General features: G+C 55.0%; 6 protein-coding genes and 1 non-coding gene across 7 annotated transcripts; 4 read left to right on the top strand and 3 right to left on the bottom strand.

The window, feature by feature from the left end:
• Nucleotides 1–1,375: 1,375 nt before the first annotated feature.
• On the top strand, nucleotides 1,376–2,637 carry B0T26DRAFT_645018 (P-loop containing nucleoside triphosphate hydrolase protein; the record flags this gene model as incomplete). Its single annotated transcript, XM_060437676.1, has 3 exons — nucleotides 1,376–1,568; nucleotides 1,676–1,996; nucleotides 2,105–2,637. The coding sequence occupies 3 exons, from the start codon at nucleotides 1,376–1,378 to the stop codon at nucleotides 2,635–2,637; spliced, it is 1,047 nt and encodes a 348-aa protein (XP_060297061.1).
• On the top strand, nucleotides 2,545–2,964 carry B0T26DRAFT_712607 (uncharacterized protein). The gene has a single exon (XM_060442087.1). The coding sequence runs from the start codon at nucleotides 2,769–2,771 to the stop codon at nucleotides 2,955–2,957; it is 189 nt and encodes a 62-aa protein (XP_060297060.1). The 5' UTR covers nucleotides 2,545–2,768; the 3' UTR covers nucleotides 2,958–2,964.
• Nucleotides 2,965–4,506: 1,542 nt separating this feature from the next.
• Nucleotides 4,507–4,605, bottom strand: B0T26DRAFT_t125. The gene has a single exon. It is a non-coding gene; the product is annotated as a tRNA-Ile (tRNA).
• A 903-nt stretch (nucleotides 4,606–5,508) lies between these two features.
• On the bottom strand, nucleotides 5,509–8,994 carry B0T26DRAFT_676453 (uncharacterized protein; the record flags this gene model as incomplete). The annotated part of the gene is made up of 3 exons (XM_060439981.1): nucleotides 5,509–5,926; nucleotides 5,980–7,210; nucleotides 7,284–8,994. The coding sequence occupies 3 exons, from the start codon at nucleotides 8,992–8,994 to the stop codon at nucleotides 5,509–5,511; spliced, it is 3,360 nt and encodes a 1,119-aa protein (XP_060297059.1).
• A 2,517-nt stretch (nucleotides 8,995–11,511) lies between these two features.
• Nucleotides 11,512–12,246, bottom strand: B0T26DRAFT_609200 (uncharacterized protein; the record flags this gene model as incomplete). The annotated part of the gene is made up of 3 exons (XM_060435871.1): nucleotides 11,512–11,837; nucleotides 11,931–12,062; nucleotides 12,111–12,246. Coding segments are annotated over 3 exons (594 nt in total), but the record flags the coding sequence as incomplete, so codon positions are not given.
• B0T26DRAFT_322873 (uncharacterized protein) lies at nucleotides 11,768–13,062 on the top strand. The gene is made up of 2 exons (XM_060434371.1): nucleotides 11,768–11,856; nucleotides 12,135–13,062. Exon 2 carries the CDS (start codon nucleotides 12,246–12,248, stop codon nucleotides 12,777–12,779), a length of 534 nt encoding a protein of 177 aa, XP_060297057.1. The 5' UTR covers nucleotides 11,768–11,856; nucleotides 12,135–12,245; the 3' UTR covers nucleotides 12,780–13,062.
• A 2,422-nt stretch (nucleotides 13,063–15,484) lies between these two features.
• B0T26DRAFT_599184 (uncharacterized protein) lies at nucleotides 15,485–16,321 on the top strand (the record flags this gene model as incomplete). The annotated part of the gene is made up of 2 exons (XM_060435685.1): nucleotides 15,485–15,640; nucleotides 15,872–16,321. Coding segments are annotated over 2 exons (606 nt in total), but the record flags the coding sequence as incomplete, so codon positions are not given.
• Between the last annotated feature and the right edge of the window lie 378 nt (nucleotides 16,322–16,699).

Genomic DNA, 16,699 nt, shown 5'->3' with positions numbered 1-16,699 from the left:
TCCTTGGTAATGTGCCATACTATCAGCACCTGGGACCACTAGCCAAGGTATCCGTAATATGGCGTGATTTTCCCTGGCATCATGAAATCCATGCCACATTATCGAGGAAGGTACGGTCTACAGGTTAGACAAGACTCGAAAGGACTGTCTAACGACTAACTGGTGCCGTTCTCCATCAGCTGGGCTGTCGGCCGTTCAGCCTTGAAAATGACACTAGTTGCCTGCCTCCCAGGTTACTTATCAGAAGTGGAGGGCAGACCGCCATATGTCCCACCATGTACCGGCCTCCGGCGGGCGATGATGCCGTCTGTGTGTATCTCCTGTCATTGTGGGCAACAACGCATGCGATTAGCGGCCAGGATGACATGATGGAGCGTTTCCCCTAATTACAGCATTACCGTCTATCTGATGGTTCGTTTTTCATATCTTCCTGTGTCTCCAGAAACAAATCACTGTTGTGCTGGAAGCTAGATTAAGAAAAGACATGTTTCTATACAAGCTCCATCCTCTCTTAAGCTCAGGTAATGCTGTCAGTTGCCCTTGGCTGATGACCTACCCCCCAAATGCCATGACGTCAAAGCCTACCGAAAATAGCCACAGGCCTCTCGCACGTGTTTCATCAGTGAGCGAACCCTTTTGGGGGCCCCCTGTCATCCATCCCAAGGAGAAAAAAAAGTCCCCTCCTGCATGCACGTTTCCGTTTCGCTACGCTGCCGCCGTACAGTTACTGCACTTTGGGCGGAGAGGCTGCTGTGCAGCAAGCAGCAGACCAACACTGCCGCACGCGCAACACAAACAAAAAAAATTAAAGAAGCGCAATTAATTGCCTGCCGGCCCGCGCGTTTGTTTGCCCTCTGCCCGCTGCCGCCTTTCGACTCAGCCCCTCAATTAGCCCCCACACCTACCCTAACCTACCTACCTACTCGCTGACTCGGAAGAGGGGCCCTCCTTTTCGGACGACGACATCGATAACGACAACGACAACGACCTTAAAGACGACGGCGACGACACCGACGATAGCATCTCTGGGAAACAGCACCACAAAACAGCAGCCGTTTTCGCATATTCCCTACGTTTTTTTTTAATCCGGTAGCAGGGCGAAACGGCCAGGTCAAGACCTGTAAATTTATATTTATATTTTGTTCGACAAGGAGGAGCACGTCGTTTTGGAGGGTTCCGGGCCAAAACACCACACCGCGTGTGTGCGTGTGTGTGTGTGTGTGTGCTGTATACAGCCCGGGCTGCGCGCCTCGCCTCGCCTCGGCACTATACCGTGGCCATAATATCATATAGCGGTTAATACTCCCCGTCTGACACTCGCTTTGAATCGAGCCGAATACCAGAGAGAGAGAAAGAGAGAGCCAGCACAAACGCCATGTCGTCGCTCGAAGCCAAAATCGTCGTGCTCGGGTCGCAGGGCGTCGGCAAGACGTCGCTGGTGATGCGGTACTGCAAAGGCGCTTTCAACCCGTCGCAGATCACGTCGACGGTCGGCGCGAGCTTCATGACTAAACGGGTCGTCGACTCGGACACGGACACGGTGGTGCGCCTGCAGATCTGGGACACGGGTACGTACATACATACCTAACGTTGCATGGCCCACTCATTGACCGGCCTTTTCCTTTTCCCTCTTGTATGTATACTTTGGTTTGATTAACAGCGGGGGGGGGGAAAGCCGGGCAAGAACGCTTCCGCTCCATCTCGCGCCTCTACTACCGCGGCGCCAACGCCTGCATCCTCTGCTACAGCATCACGGACGCGCAGTCGTTCGCCGAGATGGGCATGTGGCTGACGGAGCTGCGGCGCAACCTGCCGGCCGACATCGTGCTGCACGTGGTGGGCACCAAGGCCGACATGGTGGCGCGCGACCCGTCTAAGCGCGAGGTGCCGTTCGAGCGCTGCATCGCCTATGTGGCCGAGAACCTGGCGCCCGGCATGGGGTCGACGCCGCCACCCACGGCCACCCCGCTCTACGTCGCCGGCACCAACTCGGGCAGTGGCATGTTCAGCAGCGCCGCCACTTCGTCCGCCACCACAATACCCGCGTCGTCAAATGCAGCCGCCGCCGCCGCCGCCGCCAGCGCCGGAACATTACAAGGAGGAGGCGGCGGCGGCGGCGGCGGTGAACCCCGCTCGCCCAGCAGCAAGCGCAGCTCGGGCTTCTGGGGCCAAGAGGCCGGGTGGGACGCGTGCCACGAGATCTCGGCCGAGAGCGGCGAGGGCGTCGAGGAGGTGTTCCGCGTGGTGACGCGCAAGCTGGTCGAGCAGAACCGCAAGATGCAGCAGGCCCTGCTCCTAGCGGCCGGCACCCCCGGCGCCGGCGGCGAGACTCCATGGAGCTACTACGGCAGCAGCGGCATGCCCGCGAGCGGCTTCCTGTCCGCGAGCGCCGGGCCCGATGGCGCTGGCGGGCCTGGCGGTGGGGGAGGCGGCCCGGCCGCGGGATACTTTGACGCCGCCAATGCCCGCGGCAGCTTCCGCGTCGGCAGGGACCGCCGCAGCTGGCTGCTGTTCTCGCCTGCGCTGACATCGACGGACGAGGGCGCTGCTGCTGCTGCTGCTGCTGCTGCTGACGGGAGGAATCAAGAAGGCCTCGACGGGCGAGGGCTTGTTAGGGGGAGGAGGAAATGCTGCTGACATTTTTTGTAGGGGGGTAAGGGTGTTGTTTGTGTTATGTGTCTGGATACATGGACTGAAAGCTGAGGACTAGAGACGGATGCGTGGCTTGGACAAAAGATAGATTGATGGATTAATGGACTGATGGATGGATGCGTGGGAGGGCTGGTTTGGACTGGTTTGGTTTGGCTTTGTTTGGGTGGTGCATCACTTTACGATACCCCGTGGCCGGCTTTGGCTACCGAAGCATGATCGTTTTTTTTAATTCTTCTCTTGTGTGTTGTGTTTTGTGTGTAGTTGTTTTGTGGGGTGGCTGGTCTGGTTTGCGTTGTGTTGCATGATATGTTCTTCTATCTCTCTCTCTCTCTCTCTCTCTCTCTCTCTCTCTCTCTCGTTCGTTGGGGTTCTTATCACTTCCGATGAATGCGTAGGCGCATCTGGCTTTCATCTCTTTTCTTCTTTTTTTCTTCTGGTTTTTTTTTCACTGCTTGAAGCTAGTGTTCGCTTGTCTGTCCGTCTGTCTGTCCGTCTGTCTGTCCGTCTGTCTGTCTGTCTGTCCGTCTGTCCATCTGTCTGTCTGTTCTCATTATTGTTCTTCCCAACCGAGGCATGGCATGGCATGCCGGCAGGCCCGGTTTTCGGTGGGAGGGCAGGTTGGTGAGCGGCATATGTTATTTTCTTTTATAATAAGACATTGCTAAAGAGGTGGGCTGAGGGCCTTTTTGGAATTCCCTGTCATAAAGGGAAGGATGCATTCAGATATATCCAGGAACCTACCTACCGACTAGTAGCATTTTGGTTTGGTTTCTCACATCTTACTTTCTCGCCCTCTCTCTCTCTGCGAGTCTCTCTTGTGTGTGTGTGTGTGTGTGTATTCGTGTGCTTGTCTCCATTTTTGCTCTCCCTTTCGCGTCTGTGGTCTGTCTGTCTCTGCGAATGGCTGGATATCTGGATAGCCGGTTGGGGTGTAAGTCGTTCTCTACACCTACGTTGAAGGGGTCGATGAGAGCTCTGTGTGTGATTTTGCCAGAGACACGGAACGAGGAGGTATAAGGGCGGTAGGGTGCCCTCATCGACTATGTGAAATGGTGAATATTTCCTTTTGTCCAAAGAATGGATATAATTTTTTTTTAAAAAAGAAAAAAAATTCCTTTTTCCCATGTGAGCGAGGGTTGCATGTAGTGACTGGTAAGGCACCAATGCTAATTACCACGCTCTTAATGACGGCTGCGGCTGCGGCCCGACGTAATGTGACGGGACTGCATTGTCACAAGCTCAACCGCTTGATTCCCATTTACAACAAGAGGAAATTGGGGAATGCTACTAGCTAATCTCACCTATCCCGTTACTGGTCTAGTTAAGGAAGGATAAGTAGAGCTAGTCTGCTGCATAGATTCTTTCCAAGAATATAAAACTTTAACGTCTATTGTCTGCCAGTGCTGCCGCTCTTCAACAAAGTTACCTCTCCCTATGTCCATCAAACAATTGAAAAGCCCGATTAGCTCAGTTTGGTTGGCAGCGTCGTACTAATACCGTCAGAAGGCAGTATCTGGTTACGCGAAGGTCAACAGTTCAATTCTGGTACTGGGCAAAGACTTCAATTTATGCTGGTGCGGTGGAGTTGCAAACAAGCATGCCCCCTTTTTTTGTGCTGGCCGAGTGACAAAGCGTGGATGCCCTGGAGCGGCGACGATAGTGACTGATAAACTCGCGGAGATTTCGTTTTGCCTTGATGGAAACGATTAAAGTGAGACGTGAGCTAAATTCAATCGCGCGACACGCCGATCAGCAGACGCGGGACAAGGTCAAATGGCAAAAGCGTATTGAAAAGAAATACAAAGAAATACTAAATCAGTAGTAATAACTGAAGAGAAAGAAAAAAAATAAAGCTGCCCAGTAACAGGATTGAACTGTTGACCTTCGCATAACCAGATACTGCCTTCCGACGGTATTAGTACGACGCTGCTAACCAAACTGAGCTAACCGGGCCTTTTGCTTTGTTGTATTCACAATCTTAAAAGAGCACAAATATTGGCAACCTGCCTAAAGTGGGGCTAGCTCTTCCTCTTATGACTCAATTCCTCCCTGCTTGCATTCTGCAAACCCTCTCTACTAATGGAAAGACAGAAAATGGATATAAGAGAGACTTCCTTCTTTTAAATAACCTAGGAATGCTAGTGGTTTTTCCCCCTAATTCCACCTTGGCGATTACGAGGCGAGCGGCGCGGCAATAACTAATACGACGAAAAAGGGGCTGGCTGGTTTGGTTGCAGTGTAAGCTGTGCAGTGCCCCTTTTTGTCATCAACAAGGAGCCCGAGGACAACAAAGGGTTAGCGACACGTTGTGTTTACTCCTTTCTACTACTGAGTTCCCGATTTGAACCTGCTAAGCTTCAGCCGCCTGGTGGACATCATATCACTGTTATCATCAGACCACCAGTCTATACAACTTCACATACCTACACACACACCCGTTGTGAAAAAGCCATTTCACGTACAGATATTGATGAGTGGATTGTATAATATAGAACATTGGTATATAAGATAAGGCGACAAAATCCCTGGCCCAAGCCCCTGAAGATGCAACGTGAAGCAAGCCCAATCCTCAGCCACTTGGCGTGGCAACCAACTCTAATATGATAACTGAGTATCCATGTTGAAAAACAATGCATGGCCTGCTCTCTCGGCCTCTACCCAACAGACAATAATTTTATACCCGGCCTCTCTCTCTGTAAGTTTCCCTTCGTCATGTGAAGTCATTATGTTGAAACCTGCAACGATCATTCTAGTCGTCCCGGCCCTCCCTTCCCTGCAGAAATTAAGACATGGAGGCGGCACGTGAAAACGCCGTGTCAGTAAGCATGGGGGAAAAAAGAAAAAAGAAGGAAAATATTAGTTTCCAACACCTTCGCATTGCTGCATATCAGCCATCAATTCGCCAAAGTCAAAGTCAAAGTTCAAATCCTGGAGAATATCATCCAGTTGCGCAGGATCCGGTATCATGGCCGCGGCTTCCGCCCCGAGTCCTGGCTCTCCTCCTCTTCCGCCGTCGAGCATCGGGACGGCCTGGGTGCTCTTTCCGCTAACGTTGTTGCCAGTGGTGGCGGCCATATCTGCCATCTGGCTGCCGGGTTTCATGAACATGAACGAATAGGGTGGCGCGTTTAGACTAATGGGCCCTTCCGTCTTGGTGCCTGAAGGCCTATCCGGTAAGCCAGGTGGCGATGGGTCAGTGAGGATGCCGACTTGGCGCTTGAAGCGCTGTAGCCACTCGGGGTCGTCGGCTTCTGTTTGATTCCACGGGTCGTCGCTGAGGCAGCGTGAGCATTCATCCGAGAGAATATTGGGAGAAAGAAGACTCACTCGTCATACAGAATCCACCGCGCCTGATACTGCAACTCATCGTCACTTGGAATGTGGGAGTTGGGGTTGTTGGGCGACATGACAGAGGCGACATAGCGGGTCAGCTCCCGTGCCAGAAACCGGTAGCAGTTGGAGTCGTTGAAGGAAAAGGACTGTTTCATGCGCCTTCCGACCACTGCGTTGGTTTTTCCTGTACCGCTTGCGCTGCCATCGCCACTTCCGCTGGGACTGCCACGCCGGAACCCGCCTGCAGCGGTGAGATCGGGCGTGCTAGAGCCTGTCGGCTTGGTTGTAAATGGGGCAGATGAGGTTAAGGAAGTCAGGCTGCTAGGCAACAACGGTTTGGTGGTCACCGGGTCGTTGCTTGGCACGGCTACAGCGCTCGACTCAGACGGGACCTGGCGCTGCTTGAACGCCGCCAGCCAGGCTGCATTATCAGCGGCGGTCTGATTCCATTCGTCATCAAATTCGTATATGATGATACGCGCCCGTTTCTGAAGGTCATCGTCGCTCGGCTCATGGCCCAGAGATCGCTGGTTGCGTACATACTCGGCCAGCTCCGAGTCGAGGCGGCTGTAGTTATGAATTGTCGAATCGACCGTGTTGGGGTCCTTGGACCGCTTCGCCTCGTCCTGGACGTCTTCGGACCGAGGTAGCACCGCGCGTTGCCGGAATCCGACCAGCCATTGCGTCGAGCTGTAGATTAGACGTAGCAGGAAATTGGCTACCTCGTCCGATGGATGGCTGGATGACTCCTCCATGCGGCCAATGATAGTGCACGCCTCTACCTGCAGCTCGTCGTCCATGGCGGTTAAGCCCAATAAACCGCGAGCTTTAACGAATTCGTGAAGCTGCAGCTCCATCGGATCGTCGTCGAAAATGGTATCCTTGCCGTTGATCTTGAGCTGGGCCTGACGGCTATCGGCGTGAGACCGGATGGGAGCAAGTTGGGCCTGCAGGGTCAATTGGTCGGACGACAGAAGCAAGTCGCGTAACCAGCTCGGCCTCGATGAGATGGCCTGCCTTGAGATCACCTCCGCCCCGAATATAATTCGGCAAGCCTCGAGCTGAAGCTCTTCATCTGTAGGCATCGTCCCCGCCTCGTCGTGTCGGTTGCCAATGTAGAACAGCAGCTCGCTCTTGATCAGCTCGTACGCATTTCGAGCCGACTCTGGAGACCCTTGAGTGGCTTCGTAGGGGTACGGAGTGTTCCTTTCGTCGTGAATGAGCCCTAGCAACATATATAAGTAAGCATCTGCACTTATCACTAGGGGGGGCGAGGAAAAGAGGGCATCGTGACTTACAGGGTGGGATTGAATTCTCGACCATGTCGAGCACAGGGGTTTCGAAACCCCAGTCGCCCTTCCAGTCGGCCATGGAGTAGCCGGTCTTGAAGTGCTCTGCGAGGTGGTCGACACGGATCGTCCACGTGTCCATGACAATGCCGCAAAAGCCACAGCGGGAGCGAATCTCGGGCGTGGACACGCGCCATTGCTCCATGGACCAGTTGACAAACTTGGCCCGGTGGACGAGCTTGAGGTGCTGCCTCAGGTGGTCCTTGCGGTAAAAAGTGCGCTCTGGCAGAGTGCGCTCTTGGCAGGCTGAATGGTTGTGGCTCTCTACGTGAGCGTCGTCCGGGTTGGCCTCGCCGCAAAACACGCACGAGATTTGCCCGTTCTCGGGGTTGAAGGCGCGGGGACCCTCGGGCGTACACACCCACCGCTCAAGCGACAGATGCAGCGATTTCTCGTGCCTCTGCCAATCATGCTTGGTCCTAAACGTTTCCGTGCAAAATGTACATTGGAAGGTCTTGGGCGGCGCGATCAGCGGTCCACTGTGTTGCTCGGGCCCCTTGGCTCCCTTTCTTCTCCTCCGCCGGCGGCCGCGATTCATGGACCCGAGCGAGCCAAACGAGCCGCGCGACATGTGCGAATAAGCCGAGGCGAAGGAGCCGCCGCTCGAATGTGATGTGTTGGCGCTGCTAGCGGAAGATACTGCACAGAGCGACCGGCCCGAGCCGTCGTCGGTAAAGTTGAGGCTGTATGGGCTGTTGAGACCCGACGAGAGCGTCGAGGTCGAGGCAGTGACGGCACGTGCGATAGCTGTCACCGAGGCTGGTTCGTTCTCAGGGGGGGAGTTCTGCCAACGTTGCAGTGGATTCATGTGCTCAAACGACGCAGGTGTGCCCCGTCGTTGAGGGATGTCAATGGCGTTTGTCCAGCTCCGCACGCCGGGTGACGTCGAGCGGGGCGGGGCCATCTTGCGTCTGCGGCGCGAGTTGGCAAGCCAGTTCGTTATCTGGGTCTTGTTGAGGCCCGTCTGCTTCTGGAGCATGTCCTTCTCGTCCTCGGTGGGATATGGGTGTCTGCTATGGGTTGACAGCCAGTTTTTCAGGATCTTGACAGACTCGCGGGAGAAGCGAGCCCCAATCTTAGGCCCGGCGGCCGGGGTCGGGCCGGTGGCGGTGGCAGCGGATGCGAGGTTGGCCAGATCGGATTCCGAGGCGCTGGTGTGCAGCTGCTTCAGGCTGTTGTCAACCAAGACATCCTCCTGGGCGATGGCATCGGGATGGTCACCCATGAGCGGCCAGGGGTTGGATGGGAACATGCCGCTGCTGCCGAAGCTGCAGTAGCAGCGAAGGGCGATACAGCTCGTGCAATAGCCCTTGTACTTTCCCTCGCGCATACGCTTGCACTGGTAGCCGCCGGCCTGGCAGGAAGTACAGGGGGCATCGGGGGTTTCTACTGAATCAAAGGCCTGGGGCGAGTCTCCAGGCTGCTCGAGCGTGAGGCTGTCCGAGGGGTCCATAGCCATGGCGGCGAGCGGGTTGCTGTTCTCAAAGTGCTGCAGGGCCCAGAAGGAGAAATCGTCCCCGACGGCGTTCTCGAGGGCCAGGTCGAGGTCGTGCAGAGGGTCGCCCGCGGCGTCCAGGGATAGGGATGGGGACATTAAGTCAAGGTCCATCATGCCGGACGCCGCCGGGTCGGCGTTGTCCCAGTTGACAAATTCGTCCATCTCGGGTATGACTGGCATACCACAACAATGCTGTGAGGCGGTGGCAGCAACGGAAGGGGCCGAAAGGCGTCAAGTACAGGACCTAGATTTTGCTTTCCCCGTTTTTGATTCGACGACAGGTACGGCTGAGACGTTGGGATGGATGTCAAATCCGAAGGGCGTGTGTGAGTGGACTAGTAATCCGCCTCCTAGTGGATGTTGGCGAGAGGTAAAAGTTCGGAGCCAATGCTACGTAGACGAACGAGTTGTGTATAGAAGGGCCCCACGACTCTGCGAGCACCTCGAGCGGAGAGCAAGAGGTTGAGTTGATTCAACAAGGAGTTGACGACATTGCCACGTGCTGAAATTGGTGGCCGCTGAGATCACCTTTCAGCTGGTTGGTGCGTGCGTGTCTTGCCAAGATGGACGGGGGCGTGAATAGCTTCAAGCAAGACCAACAAACAACATTGGGGGATGATAGACAACCAGAAGTGGGGAAACTAAAATAAAAGGGTAATTGTATTTCGTCTAGCAAGAAATGTTATGTTGTCTCTCTCCAAGACCGAACACCCGTCTGAATCCGGTCTTTTTAATAAAAGAGGAGAAGGAGAAACATGGAAGATGACACTTCGACTGGCTTCAGTTCGCTTCTCAGGGAGATCGGGAAAGGAGTCATATCTTTTTGGCGCACCCAAAAATTGCTGCACAGGATCCATTTCTCGAAGCGTGCACAGAAGGGGGAAAAAAATGTGGTTACGCCTTTCGATTGACATTTGTGGATCAGGCAGACAGGCATCCCCAGCGGTCCTGCCATCCCCAATCCCCCATGCAGCGAACTCGCACTCCCAACCCCTGTCACCGCCCACCTTACCCCGCTACTTCGGCTGCAAGTCAGCGCCTCGTTCGATATCGAATGGGGTTCATGAAGAAGGAAGGAGCCTTTCGTCACGCTCCACTGCTACTACGGATTCCGATTTAGTTAGTACGTATCGGTATGAGAGCAATCAAGGAATTGATGCGAGCGTCTGTCTGGGCCCAGCCCAGGTGCCGTGGTAACACAAGGCACGGTCTCTTTTCTTTCTGGCCCTTCAAGTCTGCTCATGATCACCCCTCCTCGAAATGTACGCGTGCGGCCTTACCGCCATTAGGAGACTCCGCTTGGATGAATCGCATGGATGTGTTTCTTGCCAGATTCTGTTTCTTAGCCCCGAAGAAGATATATCCTCCCCCCCCTCTCAAAGAAATGATAGCGCCTGCGGCCCCCCCACACGGGCCACAACCGACGAAGCCGTATCCGACGACGATCCCGCGATGACGATGGTCCGGTGTTCGTAAAGCTTCTAGCCTGCCATGTCACGCGAGCCGCCCTCAGGGCACAACGGTCAGATCAATGCCCTCAATAACTATTATTTTTCAATTGGCCGCCTAATAATTGGCTCTGTCCAATATGCTCCGGCTGGTCTGATTGCACAGCCTCCCTCTCAAGGCTTCTCTTCTCGTCTGTCTTCTTTGGAGTTCTTTGGGGGGGGGGGGGTCTCCCGCACCCCTTACGCGTATTTTTTCTCTTTTGACCTTGGTACCGTTGATGTAGTTGTCTGCCGAGTTCGGAATGTCAAAGGGACGAATAAATCAATGTCCTGCATCACGCATGGCAAAATGGCGGGAGCTTTCTGTTGTTGTTCACGAGACGGGCGGCTCATGGCGGGCGTCATGGTCCCTTCAATTGAATTACTCAGCAATGGATGGCCTCGGTCTGTGTTTTTGGGTGGTCACGTATTATTTAGGCCGTGCTGATGCTTGGGGTAAAATGCCGAGTGCGCCGGCAATTGACGGCTGGCCGCGCAACAACTCCCTAGTGGCCGCACCGCCCTGCTCCGGACCCGGAGGCTGTCGAAATGCACGGTATACATCCTAGCCGATATTATACCAGGCCCGCGGAGATCCAAGATCCTGTTGGCTTTAAGCAATAAGGTTATTATGTGAGTAGCTGACATGGATCAAGACTCAATACTCAACGAGGCTGGATATCTGGCCAGGTTTATTAGATGCCCAGACCCATCACTGGCTGCTGTATTATCTTCCCCCGTTTTCGCTCTTCGATCAAGTTATAAACAGACCGCATCCGAGCCGAGCCGAGGCCCGAAAACTCGCCGACGGAATCCCGAGTTTGCTGGTCGGAAACGCTGAATAACTATCACTCCTCTGATATGGACCAATTGGAAGGAGCTGCATCACTTTTTTTTTAATATCAGAGTGAATAACGGGTATCTGTAAGTATAATTATGTTACAAGTCTCTGGTCTCCATCCTAGGCATCATCATTGCCCAGCAGACAAACTTGTCGATAATGGGCCTAATCCAAGCCCATGTCAGCAGAGGACCCACGTCCCTCCGTCTGCTCCATACCGTCATTAACCTGGGTATTCCATTAGTTTCGTTAGTTTATTATCGTTGTCGCTCTCCTGCCACCGTCGCGTGCGATGAAATAGTTGCCGAGTTGGCCTTACTGCTGCCCCCATTGAGAATTGGCGAAGACCCATCAGCTAGCATTCATGAGAACGGCGGCATGGCATGCAACATCGATGCTCGGAACGACGAGGGCCGATTCGTTTTGCGGCCCTGGCTTGAGGTAGCAATTCCCTGGCGACCCTGCGCTGCTTGCATTCAATTTGCTCGACCACGCCGGGACGAAACTGACGGCCGCACACGTCGTGTTGACATTGTTTCCAAAGAAGGTTGGCGAGTATTTGGTGTATGAGGCGCAGCTATCCATGCAGGCCTGAAAATCGGCGGTGAATAGCGACAGCAGCGGTTGATATGGAGTATCCATGTTACAAAACCTCTGGAATGTGAGTCCACCGAATACTATCAAGCCGTAACCTATGTCAGTATTGAACCTCATCCCCAAATATTCCTCAAGAGAGAAGAAATCTCGTCTCCATAGGATGGTGGTCTTACAAGAAAAGGACGTGTATTTGGATCCACTGACTGATTCGGGGTTGTCCGCACATCCATCATCGATCAAGCCAGGAGGAAGCGGCGTTTCTGAGGCACCGCCGGGTTTGGTAGTGGACGATGCAGTTGGGGTCCCTGTTCCTGTTCCTGTTCTTGTTGCTGTGGCTAGCGCCAGCGATGAACTCAGGGCTGATATCTTGCTCGTAGCATCGTTTGCGCGTTGTGACTCGATTCCTGTCCCGGCGGCCAATCCGATGACTGCAGCAGACAGCAGTGCAATGATACATGACAGTATAAAGACCAGCATCCCGCAACCGCATGCCGTCCTTGCTTGCGACTTCTTGGGCGGCAGGGGCGGCAGGGGGGGCACCGGTGGCGCCGTCGCTAGCTGGGCATGTGAGGGAAATGGAGATCCAGCCGTCTGGCTACCAGCAATTGAGGGCGCAGACGGCCCGTACCCGTTACCCCGGCTCTCGGGTTTCGGAAGCGCATAGTCTTGGTACTGCTGGGGGTGGTACTGGGGGTGGTGCTGGGGGTGGTGTTGGTTCTGGTGCTGCTGTTGCTGTTGCTGTTGCTGTTGCTGGAATGGCAGTTGGAAAGACTGCTGGAATGGTTGTTGGTATGACTGCTGGTAACCAGGCTGGGCCACAACGTGCTCTCGTTGATAGACAACCTCGGGGAAGTTCTGGGGAGCCGGCTCCATACCCGTGTCATACTTGGAAGCCGTCAGCATGTGCAGTCTGGTGCCAGGAGGCCACTGACCAAGGGAGGGGTTCGCGCGCTCTCCATTCTTACCATCGCGGCCATCGCGTAGCCGTTCGTGTGCGTGGCCGACGTCGAAGGCAGCGGTAGAGACAAGAGCAAGAGCAATAACATTAACAGTAACCGGGGAAGAAGAAAACGAGCGACGCCCCGGAGAGGATTGGGTAGAAGAGAGGTAAGTCTTCGAGACAATAGGAAGCCAAATCAAGCGGCACAGCTCAGGCGTAGCTGGCTCAGGTCTGGTCGAGATATGACGCCGCCGCCCGTCAGCGTGTGTCACTGCCCTCCTCGCTTGTCATTCATTGCCTACCATTTTTGGTCAACCGTCAGCAGAATGTCGCATGAAGTGGGGTATTCCCCTGTCTCCCTCCCACAAGGGGAGGATGTGATGTATTGAATTTTTTGGGTCAGCTCCGTCATCTGCAATCTGCGCTGCGAGTAGTATGTGTAAGCGTCGCCATCCCCATCCACATAAAATCGGCGTTATGCGGCTCGACGGGATATAATTTCATCTGACGGTCGGTTCCTGTGTGCGCTGAGGTATTTAGAATGCCGATTGTTTCAAGGCCTACATAGTAGACCGTCCTCTTTCTTTTCTCCTCTTCTCAATGCGACCGTAATCCATATTTTCGGTTTTGCCATTGCCCCAGACTTTTACAGCAAGTTACCTATAAGTAGTGAGGGTAATCGGGCAGACTGAAACGCGGTGCCTGCTGTGGGACCTGAGCTGAGGAACACTGGGGTGGCGGCGGGAAGGAGCTGCCTTACCTACCGTCACCATGGCTCTAAGCAAGCTAAGATGTGCATAGAGACTTTGATCTTGGCCGATCGTCCGTGCTTGCGGCCGACCGTACGACTTTGGCCGCTATTAACAATTGGGCCGCCGGGCGACAGCATTGGCAAGCAGAGAGGGGGGAAAAGATGCCCAAAAGGCGAGAATGATGCTATGTAAGTAATCTCCCAATGGCGTAGCCCAATCCGCCAGCGAGAAGAAATACGCTGAAACATGCAATCTGTGCAAGGCAGGCACAGGCACAGGCACAGGACAGGCACTGGTCGGCTCCTACCGCTTGAAAAGAGCTGGGCCGGCGGATGCGCCGCGGAGGCACGGCAGAGCCACGGCGGCCACCGAGGCCCGGGTTCCCAGACAATAACCTCAATATCCGTACAACCATTACCTAACGTAGCTCGTGAGAGCTTTTGGGTTGCCGTGCCTCTTCGTGTTTCGGGAATAGTAGGGCTTGTCCTTTCTAATAATAATTCTAGGTCTACACTCGAATTAATTAGTCCAAGGCATCATCACTCTCTGGCGCACTAGTGCATATATCAACCCGCCGCCTAATTAAGGATGCTGGGACCTTATGTAGCAAGACCATTTCTCCATCGCGGTACGATGATGGATCGAGTTACTAAAAGTGCAAGCAGAGTTTCTGGAGTCGTTTTGATGGATTGCCGGGTCATCAATTCGGCAGGTAAATAGGAGTCCAACTCCTGACGGGTGTAGGGCTGAGAACCTTCACCCCTGCGACCCGACACTTGCCCCCAACCACGGAGAACCATACCTGGTACTGTACGTACGTACGTGTGCATCTTATCCGCTTCCTTGGCTAAAATCGTTTCTAGAGTGCGCACTCAATATAAAGGGGGGAGAAACGCAGTACAAGGGAATATAAGAATCTTCTCCATCGAGCCTTGTCACGTCATTTTCCGCCTGTTGCAACCCGTTAAAACGGCCGGCTCCATGATTGGGACCGCCTTCCAACTTGGGTCCCCCTGAATCACCCCACTCTGCCCACCGAGGACAACTCCAGTCGACGCCATGTTCTCCAAGTTTAGAGTTATGATGGCTGCTGTCCTCTCCGTACAACAGTTCGCTTCCCGTCAGCTTCAACCTAGAAAGGGTGGGATGGCACAGGTCAGACGGGACTGGCTTACCTGAATCGAACTCTAGGTATCCATAATTAGGGCCAACCGACATCGCCACTCACAGCGTGCCTGATTGCGTGCAGTTCATTGCTTGCGCTACGCTTCGCGGCCCTGGACACAGAGCCACTGCAGCACCTAATGGATCTGATTGACTGCCGAGGCGAACCTCTACTGATGGACTAGGAACCTGGAGGGAAGGATCCCTCCGCGGACGGCAATCACGACCCCTGTTCGTCTACCCCTCTCGATCCCCAGCTGCCACCTACCGAGACCGTATTGCGTTCTCGGATCGGTGGACGGGAGGGACGCTGGGCGGACGTGCCGTCCCTGGACCGGTGAACCTATGAATGACATGCAGCTGTTCCATTGACCCCGTTCCCAGCCCTCCCGAATCACTGATCGCAGCGAACGGGAGTTGGCCAAGCATGTACATGTACATACAATACATACCTTACTCGGCCAAGCAGTACAAGGTAACGTAAAAGCGGGTTGATTCCAGCCAGCGACGCCCAAACGTCTACGGCCCTAATATGCAGTACTCGGTGTAGGGTCCTTCAATGGTATTCCCTTCCCCCTCCTCGCGGGCCCCCCACCCTCCGCAACCAAAGTGCTGGCTGGGCTCCGACAAGCCATGTCTTGATGTCTGTGAGGTGCAGGAACCACGACCCCAACCCATTGAACTCCCCAATGAAGATAGGGCTACAGGAGCTACATCCATTAGTGCTATCCATGCTCCGTACTTTGAATTGATTAATCGCTGGCCGAGTCTCATTTTGCTCTATTGTACCTGCCTTACTTACACATACCATACACACCTTATACTACCCAAATACATCACCCTTGCTTTCTCCTCTACGCCACATCCAGCAATGCCCACATACCTCTGCCACGGCTTCCGCTGGCAGCGGAAGAGCATCCGCGTGTTTGTGGTGGTGCAGAACCTCGACGACGCCTCGCCCGAGTGGATCGCATCGTCCACGACGTCCCAGGCACTGCTCGAGTCCTTCTACAACCTATTTGACTTTGTGCCCTATTGCGCCGCCCCGCCCGAGCGCCGCCGTCCGTCCTCGTCTAACAGCGACGAGGCCAGGTACCGACACAACCCGGCGGGACCAATTGCAAATGGCGTCGTCACAGGTCGCAGCCGCAGCCAGAGCGAGGCCGCAGCAACCCAGCAGAGCCCGTCCCAGAGCCAGAATCAGAGCCAGAGCCAGAGCCAGAGCGGAGCGTCGCACGCGCAGAAGCCGCCCCTCCAGCTCCCGCCGGCGGAAAGCGACGGAGGCGTCGATACCGCCAGTGCGGACGAATTCAGGGCCCAGGATTGGTCCGTTGTAAAGGTGCTCGAGGAATACGATCCCGACAACCTGGACGAGGTATCGCGCCCGCACGCCTACGTGTCCGACTACGTGGTGCGCGTGGACCTATCCGTGTCCATCGTCGAGGAGATACAACGCTACGAGGAGCGCATGCGCGCGGGCCGCGACCCGCCCATGGCCGGGCCTTCGAGCGACGAGACGGCCAGCAAGAAAAAGAGCTCCAAGAAGCCCGGCTGGTTCGAGAAGTTGCGCGACCAATTGCAGCGCGGCGAAGACATAAGGTGGTATGTTATTGTCAACGGCGACGAGGTCCGCGACTTCCCGAACCCCGAACATTGGTCAGACGACGACCACCCAGAAGAGAGCAGCCCCGTCCAGGAAGAACAGGACCAGGACCAGGAGCAGACGCAGTACCAGAACCACGCGCAATACGACGCGCAGCAGTGGCCCATCATTAACACCGACACCCCGGACCGCGATGTGCTGCCGCAGCGACTCGCGGGGAAAAAACCTGCCCTCCCTGAGAAGGACAATCGCCGTCTCGCGCCCCCGCTGCTCCGGACTAAGGTGTCTGTAGATAGTGCCAGTGCCAGCGCCAGCGCCAGCACTAGCACCGGCCCTGCCCCAGCGCTGAGGCCAAAGACGCCGAGCAAAGCGGGAGGTGGAAGGGGGCTGAGGCGGCTCTTTGGCAAGCAGCCCAAAACCGACGACACATCGCCGTCATGACAGGATGAACGTGTGACAGACCCTCGCGAAGCGTTGTTAAAC

This window comes from Lasiosphaeria miniovina (genome assembly GCF_030549165.1).
Source record: "Lasiosphaeria miniovina strain SMH2392-1A chromosome Unknown B0T26scaffold_4, whole genome shotgun sequence".
Taxonomy (NCBI): Eukaryota; Fungi; Ascomycota; class Sordariomycetes; order Sordariales; family Lasiosphaeriaceae; genus Lasiosphaeria; species Lasiosphaeria miniovina.
This window is presented reverse-complemented; position numbering and strand designations above follow the sequence as displayed.